This window comes from Musca vetustissima, unplaced genomic scaffold (assembly GCF_032173495.1).
Source record: "Musca vetustissima isolate MV318-11 ecotype Yass unplaced genomic scaffold, APGP_CSIRO_Mvet_v1 utg36989, whole genome shotgun sequence".
NCBI classification, from domain to species: Eukaryota; Metazoa; Arthropoda; class Insecta; order Diptera; family Muscidae; genus Musca; species Musca vetustissima.
The window spans coordinates 247,947-258,996 of NW_026880183.1; the positions used below are offsets into that span (position 1 = coordinate 247,947).

Consider the following 11,050-nt stretch of genomic DNA (forward strand, 5'->3'; position numbering starts at 1 on the left):
ACACCAAACCGAAGGCTTTGGTGCAGAGAGATAAAGAAGGAAACCTGGTGACAGATACAGACAGCGTGTTGAGGATTTGGAACGAGTATTTTGAAAAGTTTCTAGTATCAAATAGTAGCGGTATATCCCACCTAGCCAAGATGAGGTCAGAATAGCAATCAATCGGCTGAATAATAATAAATTACCGATGTGTTACCAGCCAAACTATTCAAGAATAGTGGTCAGATGCAGGTCAGAAGCATTCACCACTTAATTAGTACAATTTGGCTAGACGAATGCATGCCCAATGATTAGAACCTCAGCATCCTGTTTCCGTGCAAAAAAAAACGAGACAACTATAGAGGAATTAGCCTTCTTCTCATCGCATATTAAGTGCTATCCTGCGTGCTGTGTGATCAATGGTCAATGACATTATTGGACCATGCCAATGCGGCTCCATTGACCAGATTTTCACTCTGCGCCAAATCCTGGAAAAAAAACCCACGAAAAACACATCGACACATTCCACCGATTCGCCGCAATGCGTTTGGCATTCCTGCAAAAATAAATCGGCTATGCTGGGTAACTTTGAGTGACACAAGGGCAGCAGTGAAAATTGGAAAAGATCTCTCCGAGCCATTTAATACCGAAAGAGGATTCAGGCAAGGTGACAGTTTGTCGTGTGACATGTTCAACATCCTGCTGGAAAAGGTCATACGAGAGGTGAAGATGGACAAAAATGACACTCGGTAGACCAAACAATACATGTTACTCGTCTACGCCGATGACGTCGACATAATTGGGTCTAACATTGTGATCGGTAACAGCCAACTATGAACAAATTGAGAAGGAGTCAGCCAAAGTGGTTCTTTCGGTAAATGACGAGAAGGCCAAGCTGATGGTATTAACGTGCAAGACGTCCAGTAGGCTCGGACCAAGTGTGAAACTTGAGAACTACAGCTTCGAGGTAGTGAAACATTTTATATAACTGGTACCGACATAAACTTATGACATTAATTGTAAAATTCGGAGAAGAATGGTGTTGACCACAGATGCTACTATGGCCTAAGTAAGCAGTTTAGAAACAAGACCACCTACCGCCACACAGTAGGAAAATGCAGATCTAGCGCGCAGGAAATAAAAGTAGATGTTTTACTGTATGTTTATCGATATTTTGGATAAGAATAGTTTTAGATGGACAATTTTAATTATTTTATAAAAAAATTTGGCAATTTTTATTATTATTAACCCATTAAGCGCCGATTTTTTTTTTTTTTTTTGTAGAAAAAACTTAAATTTTTGGGTGAAAATTACTATTTTGAAGCATTTGAAGCATTTTTAAATAAGCACCATTTTTCGTTATAACTAATAGTACTCCTAAAATGGGAGCTTCTTTCAAAAATTCCGAAACATTTGGAGGGTAAAAAGTGGGGTAAGGGCAAACACTATTGTTATTATATATATCTTTATTATTGTTAATATTACATATCTAAAACATTAAATTATATATACTTACAAAATTTAGGCGTTACTTATTAAATAATAATCACATTCAGAATCCGAGTTTTGATCTGAATTATTTGGTAGCATTGGATCCTCCAGTAGTTTAAGGACTTCTTCAGATAGTGGCTCACTATATCGATGGTTAAGAGATGTACTACGAGACAAACTTGATATTTTTGGATCAGAAGAAAATAGCAACCTATTGAGAAGATCCCTCATTGTTTCCTCACGACTAATTTTTCAGGTGGATTCCATGGCTTCTTCAGACAACATTCCTATGGGCAAAGCTGCACATTTAATTATATCAGCTCCATGCACTAATATTTTGTGTATGCTTGAAGGCATATAGAACCAAGGATATAATTCCACGAAAAAAATAAATGTTTCCTCAGTAAGTTTTTCAAATGACTCTGCGTTAATAGTATATCCACAGGCCATGGTTGAAAGGATGACACTACAATTTTTAATTAATTTTTCATCAACACCAGTTATAGACGACGCCTAGCTGTATTGCCATCGTTTGTTGTTCCGGATACTGACTTAGGTGTGTCAACAATAATGTGCATTACTTCCTTCAAATCATTAATGATACGTGCCTTCCTTTCTTCGAAAAGTGGCCGATCGGAGCTATTAATTTTCCACTTTTTCAAAACCAGACGGTATGAAATGTGCAATATACATCCTAAACATCGAATCCTTGCATGTGAGGTCATTGGAAACCCCATAACAGGTATAATAAAAGTCGATAAATTCCACTTCCACGCACAAAATTTCCGTTTGCTTATAGCAAAAACCATATATGTAGGTAAAACCGTATATATATGAATGTTACTCCAATGATATTTTTTCAGGGTTCATAAAGTAGACCCTTTACCTGTGGTATTTGAGAAGACTCTTACAACCGATTTCATTGTAATTTCAATTTTTATTTAGAAAGACATTTGGAATCAATGTATATTCAGTGCATGAGTTTAATATCAGTGTTTGGAGCAGCTTACTTAAATACCCTCATTTTCATACTCACACCCATTACTCTGGAACTTTAGGACGGACAACGCAGAACTCGACTGCACTCCATACTAAACCCCTATTTTAATTGAAGGAATTTAAAAAAACGGACCTTACATATATTTAGCCCGAAACACCTAAATTAAAATAACTAATGGGTTATATAACTATATCATTTAAGGGAACCCCCCCCATTCTCGATTTTTTATTTTTAAGATTTTAAATGGGCTGGTAAATGAATACCAATGCTTGTTAAGGTTTGTAACTTGGCACATATGTATTTGAAGATTTAAAAAGGAAGAAAAATAATTTACCAAAATTTGTTGTTGTTGTTGTTTTGTTGTTGTTTTTTGGGTTCAAAGAAAAGTCCATATTTTCGATGGCGGGCATGATAACTCCTCACTGGAACATCGGAATCCGAAAATTCCAACTGTTTTAGAAAGAGGACATGTCTGGCTCTCGTATGAACTATTGACTTCGCACAACAATTAACAAAATGGCGGAACTTTGAAAAAATTTTTATGGAAAATCGCCTATTTTTTACCACAAACTAAGTTAAAAAATAAGGAAGATCTTCACCGATTAGCTTTATCCTAGTTCATACGAGAGCTACACACTCCCAGAGAAACGTGTCAAAATTTGAAACCGATTGGATTATTAGTTTTTGAGTTATCGTGCCCGCCATTCGTTTTGAGAAAAACGCGTTTAAAGTTTGAGAAGCCCTTTAGCCGTCACTTGATGCTAACACAATAAATCGGCTATATCTTCAAGAGTTCTTGAGATTTTCACTTGAAATTTTGTAGAGACATTCTAGAATTAGAGTAGATTCGAATTAAATCAAAAAAATTTTTGACACCGAGAATGGGGGGGGGTCCCCTTAATTAAATACCAATACTATATATCAAAAATGGACAACATTTTATAATAATATATTCACAGAATGCACACGACCATCGCAATTTTATAGCTAAAAAATACCATTTTTAACATTGGAAAAAATTTATATTTTAAATGTACCGTTATTCCGTTCTAGCTTATTAATTCGGATTATTTTATACGGACTTAAGTACTCTCAACACTCTACTTTAAAACTGCATTAACATTTTAAAGTTTCCTTCAACTTCATTTTTTTTATTTTCTGCGCGCTAGATCGGTATTTTCCCCCACTGTGCGCCAGACCAAACTCAGACTCTACAAGACGCTGATACTACCCGTGCTATTGTATTGATCTGAAGCATGGGTGGGTACTTACGCAAGCAGAGGAGGCAGCTCTTGGAATGTTTGAGAGAAAATTTCTCCAAAAGATCTATGGCCGATCTGCGTTGACGGTGAATATCGCCGTCGAATGAACCATGAGTTGTACCAGCTATTCTCGGACATAGGCATTGTTTGACGTATCGAGATGCAGCGACTACTTTGGATAGGTCATGTTGTGAGAATGGATGAAGATGCCCCAGCTCAAAAAGCAAACTAATGGTTCACGCAGAAGGGGATAGCCAGAAAATGGATGGAATGTTCAAGTGGATGACAACATTGCGGAACGTGGTCTTTCAAATTGGAAAAACTGAACAAAAGACTGGCGCGCCTGGAAATCTTTTTTAAGTTCGGCTTATGGAACGAAAGTTTTGTCACAAGCCAGCTAAGTAAGTGCGTAAGTAAACCGACTAACATCACATTAGTATGAATTTCCAAAACTTCTTACATAGCTCAATTCTACAGTGATCCTAACTCCAAATGTCAAGATTCCAGCTCTATCGGTTTACCCAAATCCAAATTTGGTACCATTTAGTACACATTAGAAAACTTCGTACATGCCCCAATCCTACACCCCAACAGTTACCCTAACACTAAAAAATTGTACCGCATTTAGTACGAATTCACATACCTACACACAAATTGTACCAAATATAGTACCATTTAGTACCTTTCGTAAACATAGGTACAAATTTCCAAAACTTCCAACATATCGCCTGCACTCCGACGATAATGTTAATTTCAAATTTCAGAATTCCAGCTTCATCCGTTTCTCCAAATTCAAATTGTACCAAATTTAGTACATTTTAGTACATTTCATATACATGAGTACAAACGCTTTCAAAACCACCTCCTAATATTCACCCTACTTCTCAATCTTAATTCGCATTACAAATTTTACGTTTTTAGTTCTATCCATAGTACCGACTTTCGTACAGTTTAGTACTTTTCGCAAACATATAGTTCAAATGTCCTTTGCTACATCTATTCTACACTCCATAAGTGACCATTATTTCAAATATAAGTGTTCTAGCTTTAACGGTTCGCCAAATACAAATGGTACCACATTTAGTAATTTTTGTGCCGTTCTAGTGCGAATTTCCAAAAACCCAGCCTTATCTGACACGTTTGGACCATGATGACACTGACCCAATATTTCTAGCTTCAGCCGTTTCGGCAGGGCGTTGATGAATAGTTGACTATAATTAATTATCGATGAACGTGGAAAATACAACAAGGTTCAGCAGGATTTAAAAATAAATAAAAAAACAAATACCTGGTCCTGAAATCCCATTTTTAAGATGGGCATGATTAAACAATGGAACATGAATAAAGTTAATTAAAAACTTACTCACAAATATAATCATTGTTGTCATAACGATTGTCTCGTACTTCCTTGGGAAGATGAAGGAATTAAATATCAATTTGCACAGTAAATATGCACACAGTGCACCCATTAATGCACTGCTTACGTATCGCGTTTTTCTCCATGTGTCTTTTCTGCGACCATACCAAATACAATAGAAGGGACGACAGTTTTCTTTTAAAAATATACGTAACTTATTTCTAGCAAAATATAACATTTTTTCTGACAAATCTAAAATTATAACAACAGTAGAAACAAATATAAAATAACCGCACAGTAAAATGTTTCGTTAAAGAATTCATAAACTTTTTGTAAAGCAAGAATTCATATTTACCAATGACCTTACTTTTATTTAATAAAAAACTCATAGTTCTCACAACATGACCTAGCCAACGTAGTCACTGCAGCTCAATATGTCTAACAATGCCGATGTCCGAGAATAGCTGGTACAGCTCATGGTTCATTCCACGGCGATATTCACCATCAACGCAGATTGGCCCATTGATCTTTCGGAGAATTTTTCTCTCAAACACTCCAAGAGCTGCTTCATCTGCTTACGTAAGTATTCATGCTTCAGATCCATAGTATCAGCGTCTTGTAGAGTGTGAGTTTGGTCTGGCGGGAGATGGTGAGTTTGCTTACTCAGACCATAGTAACATCAGTTGCTCAACACTATCCTTATCCGAGTAGCACGGGTAGTATCAGCGTCTTGTAGAGTGTGAGTTTGGTCTGGCGGGAGGTGGTGAGTTTGCTTACTCAGACCATAGTAACATCTGTTGGTCAACACTATCCTTATCCGAATTTTAAAACTGATGTCATTAGTTTTATTTATGGCGGTTCCTAGATATATAAAATCGTTGACTACCTCGAAGCTGTAGTTCTCAGTAGTAGTAGTAATACAGTTGATCCAAGTCTACTGGACGTCTTACGCGTTGATACCATCAGCTTCTTCTTCTCGCCGTTTACTGCCAGACCCACTTTGGCAGACTCCTTCTCAATTTGTTCAAATGTGGCTGTTGCCGCTCGCAATGTTCGACCATTATATCGATGTCATCGGCGTCGAGTAACATGTGTTGTTTGGTGTACTTAGTGTCATTTCTGTTCACCTTTGCGTCTTGTATGACCTTTTCCAGCAGGATGTTAAAAATATCACACGACAAACTGTCACCTTGTCTGAATCCTGGTTCGGTATTGAAGGGCTCCGATAGGTCCTTTCCGACTTTAAATGCTGACCTTGTGTCATTTAAAGTTATCCTGCATAGCCGTATTAATTTTGCAGGATTGCCGAACGTAGACATGGCTTTCAACAACTCTGAACGGATAGGGATGTCGAATGCGACTTTATAGTCGACGAATAGGTGGTATGTGTCGATGTGTTTTTCGTGGTCAATGGTGGATTTGCCAGGACTGAAGCCGCATTGGTATGGTCCATTGGCTTCAATCGTTCACACAGTACACTGTATAGCATTTTATATGCGATGGGAAGAAGACGAATTCCTCTATAGTTAACACATATCGTATTGTCTCCTTTTATGTGCACGGGACAAAGGATGCAGAGGTTCCAATCATTGGGCATGCATTCTTCAAGCCAAATTGTACTAATCAGCTGGTGCATGCTACCAGCATCTGACCAGCAGTCTTGAATAGTTCGGCTTGTAACCCAATCCAATTGTTAATAAAGGTCTTCTATCCAATTGTTAATAATTTAAATTTCTCATCACATTTTCTATAAGAATTCCCACTAATTCAAATAGTCAAAACAAATATAATTTAAATTGTTTTTTTATGTTTTTATTATTTAGTAATTTGCTTTATATCCACTAAAGCTTTATAAAACCTTATTAAATATGTATGTTTGGGTGTACGTATTTATGTATATTGCAAATACATAATTATATTTATAATAAATTTCGATACAATATCTAAATAAAACAAAAACTAAGTTCGATTTAAAAAACCCCTAACTTCCAAACCAGGTTGGAAGTCTATTCATCAATAACATAGTCCTCATCGAAATCATATTTATCATCGGTATTTGTGCTTATACTGAAGCTATCTAAGACATCGGCAATTTTGGAAACTTTCTTTTCCTGTTTCTTCTTTTTCTTCATCAACTCTTTGATGTTTTTGTTAAGGGTTTGATTGCCTAGAAAAAAGAACAGAAAGAAAAAATAAATATTATATTTAATAAAATACCAAAAAATTTCCTATATATGGAAAATAGTTTAATTTCAATTGTAAACTGTTTATTTAAGTATATTCGACCTAATACGCCCTTACCTTCCAACTCCAAAGTGGGATCATTTTTCTCCTTTTTATCCTCATCATCCATTTTCCTCTTCTTTCGCTTACTATGAACTTCAGTTTCATCAATTATTGTTTTCTTGTCATCTTCCTTCTCCTCCGCCTCATCATCATCCATTGGTTTATATTCCACCGGACCACTTGATGTAATTTCCATAACATCATCTTTTTTAACATCGAAATTATTAAGAATTTCAGTTTCCATCTGCTCGAAATTATCCACATCAAACTCGCGGGCTTCAGCATGTACAATCGAGGCACTAACATGGACATCGTTGTTTTCCACAACCTCTGGTGGTTGTGTACAATATTTAATTTTTCCTGTATTCCAATCGTTTAAGACACTACGTGCAGCGGCAACAACATCTGGTACACCTTTTTTCAAAAATTTACCCATACGTGCTGCTTTCTTGGCAAAGAATTCTTCAAATGTATCATATTCGGTGATATCATATAATTTACAGAAATATTCTTTGCTGGCACGTTTCAGAACACTTTCGGCCACGGTGAAAGGATCTTTGACATCTCCGACACGTTGTGCATTCTTGAGAACAGCAGGCATATTTTCATTCTTGGCGGAGTTTGCAAAGACAATACCGGGACAATCGATTAATTTAATTTTGGAGTCCAATTCAACTTCTTGCATAGCTCTGAAAAGGGAGATGGGAAAAAAGAGATTGTTTAGTAATGGGATATAGAGGAAATATTAATAACATTTGGTCAGAATTGATATGAAAGGGTAGGTCTTCAATTTATAGTTATTTCTATCAACAGGTATGCTCTGGAGAAAACTTGCTATAAGGGATAAAATACCTTTAACAAGACTTCTAGGGATACAAGAGCTTCTATAGGGTCGCATGTAGATAACAAGTCGTCTAATTTCAGATAGTCGTCTGTGGATAGAAGTCAATGAAAAGAAAGGTAAATATTTTACAGGACTTTTTTAATCAGAGGAACTTAAAAACGTATTTTTTTAGAGAGACGACCGTCCACAGATGACAAAATTTTAACAGGGATTCAATGGATAGACGATTTTCAACAAATCTCTTACAGGCCTTCAAAGAATAAAATACCTTCAACAGGGTTTCTATGGATAGAAGACCTTCAAGAGGACTACTATGGATAAAAAACCTTCAACATGTCTTCTATGTTTAAAAGCTCTTCAACAGGACTTCCATGTATAGAAGACCTTCAAGAGGTCTTCTTTCAATAGAATACCTTCAGCAGGTTCTATGGATAAGTCTTCTATGGATAGAAGACCTTCAATTGGTCTCCTATGGTTAGAAGACCTTCAACAGGTCTTCTTGCGGTATACGATCTTCAATAAGTCTTCTTTGGATACAAAACCTTCAATAGGGGTTCTATCGATGGAAGACCGTCTATAGGTCTTCTATATAGAAGGTCTTTTAGAGATAGACAACCTTCAACAAGTCTTTTATAAATTGAGATTCTAAGGATAAAATACCTTCAAAAGGTCTTCTATAAATGGAAGACCCTGAAAATGACTTCTAAAAAAATGTTAAAATCTATATAAAAAACTCACCTTGTAACACCTGGAGTACAACCCACAGAACAAGCTTTGCCACGAGTCAATGAATTAATAATGGAACTTTTACCCACATTCGGTATACCAACAACGCCGACACGTATCGATGTCTTAATGCCTTTGTTGCGGCAATAATTACCCAACATGGACATTAAAAGTTCAGCACCCACACACATGGAGCCTTGCATAGCTTTCTCCGAATTCATTTGATGAAATTTACGCCTTCCTAATTTGGTATTTTGATCTTGTGTGGAGGCCTTAAATGCGGTGACGGGACCCAAACGTCTAAAATATTTCAACCAGGCATTTAAATTTTCTTTCGGTACCAAATCGGCCTTATTTAAAATCAGCACTAAACGTTTATTGCCTGGTGCAGCCTTAACAGCCCGCTCAACCTCCGTACAGCGTGTACCCAAGGGATCGCGAGCATCCACAACCTCCAGTACAACATCAGCATTTTCCAAAACTTTTTTGAATTCTTTGAAATATTGTTTCAACGATTGTTCCTTGGTATCGGAGGTTTTGTATTGTTTCTGAAAGAAAAATACAAGTTTAATAACAAAAGCAACAACAGCAATTATTTTCAATTTATCCCACCTCATCACTGGCAACATCATTTTCATGCATTATTGTGTGCACAGTACCACGCATATCAGCATCATCGGCCAAGGCTTCCAAAGTCTTGAATTTATTTTGACTCCTCTCCAAACGTATGGCTTCACGTTTACGTTGTTTCTCCTCCTCTTGGCGCTTCTTGGCCTCCTCCACTTCTTTCAGGATATCTTCTTTGAAGGGACATATATTGGGAATTTGTATGAGCTTCTGTTTCTTACTGCCCTTCTTGGGATTCTTCTTTTCGGCCCGACGCACTTTCCTATTGTGTTCACGGACTTTCTTTTCAATTTTATGTTTGAGTTTGCCCGTCATACGCTTGGACTTTTTGGCTGGAAGAAGGGAAAATTTGTTGGAAATATTGTTGGAAATATCAGTTAATAATTTATTTGATAAAAACTTACTTTTTAAACGTTTTAAAGCCATGGTTTCTGCGGTCCCTGATGTAAATACAACTTAAAAATACCAAACACGTGAAACCAAATGAAATGGTTTTGATACAAATGTCAAAAGCAACGAGCTTCTATTGCTCTCTCAGCGTGAGAGATGAGAGAGAACATGTCAGTTGCCACATTGACGCTAAAGACGTGTGGCCATATCAAAATAATATTATGCTATATTTACACTGCAGGTGTTTTATGGAAATCATTTCTGTATGATGATTTGTGATAAAATAGGGTTTATGTAAATATAGCAAGATATATGTCTTATAGTGCATTTACACCTAACTAGTTTTTTTTTTTACTCAACATTTAAATATCACACCCTCTACCATAAACTGGAGTGTATCTTTAATTTGTCATTCTGTTTGCAACACCTCGAAATATAAACCAATTATTTAAAGCTAATCTTCATCAGAGTAACTATACATCGATTATAGATAGTGCTTTGACATTTTGCACATACTTTGTTATTGCAATTAGGATACTTGGTATTAAAAATAGGATATATCAGTCCAGGTTATGATATAGCCCTAATAAAACGATACCCCCCCAATATTAGGTATTTTAAGGATATTTGTGCATGCTTTTTGGAACAAATTGGTTGTATTTTGGATTATCATTGGGATATTTTGGACATATGTACATTGTTATTACCACCAGGATGGTTGGTATTAAAAATAGGATATATTAGTCCACGTTATGATATAGACCGGGAAAAAATTTACCCCCAAATATTCGGTATTTTAAAAATTTTTTCCCTTTTTTTCAATTGAATTGGCTGTAATTTGGTATTTTGGATTCTCATTAGGTTACACATCCTCCTACCAAAAATTATCAATATTGATCCATATATTGGAGTTTTTGGGCATATTGGCTTTAATTTGTTATTTTAGATTGTGTTGTGGTAGTAAATCTTCCTACTAATAGTGATCAATATTGGTCCACTTTTTAGGGAAGCAATTTGATATTTTGGATTCTCATTTGGTCTGTTCCCGTACTGCAAGAATCTACCAATTGAGTAGAAAAATTTCCCTA

At 36.2% G+C, this 11,050-nt stretch overlaps 2 protein-coding genes across 2 annotated transcripts in view; both read right to left on the bottom strand.

Annotated features, from left to right (window-relative positions):
- LOC133325629 (putative uncharacterized protein DDB_G0271606) overlaps positions 1–11,050 on the bottom strand; it is a gene marked incomplete at its 5' end in the record, with an annotated part of 110,062 nt that overhangs the window by 59,301 nt on the left and 39,711 nt on the right. The window lies entirely within an intron of this gene.
- On the bottom strand, positions 7,094–10,045 carry LOC133325617 (guanine nucleotide-binding protein-like 3 homolog). The gene is made up of 5 exons (XM_061534341.1): positions 9,977–10,045; positions 9,558–9,904; positions 8,958–9,493; positions 7,391–8,064; positions 7,094–7,256 (listed from the first exon to the last, which is right to left on the bottom strand). The coding sequence occupies exons 1-5, from the start codon at positions 9,996–9,998 to the stop codon at positions 7,096–7,098; spliced, it is 1,740 nt and encodes a 579-aa protein (XP_061390325.1). The 5' UTR covers positions 9,999–10,045; the 3' UTR covers positions 7,094–7,095.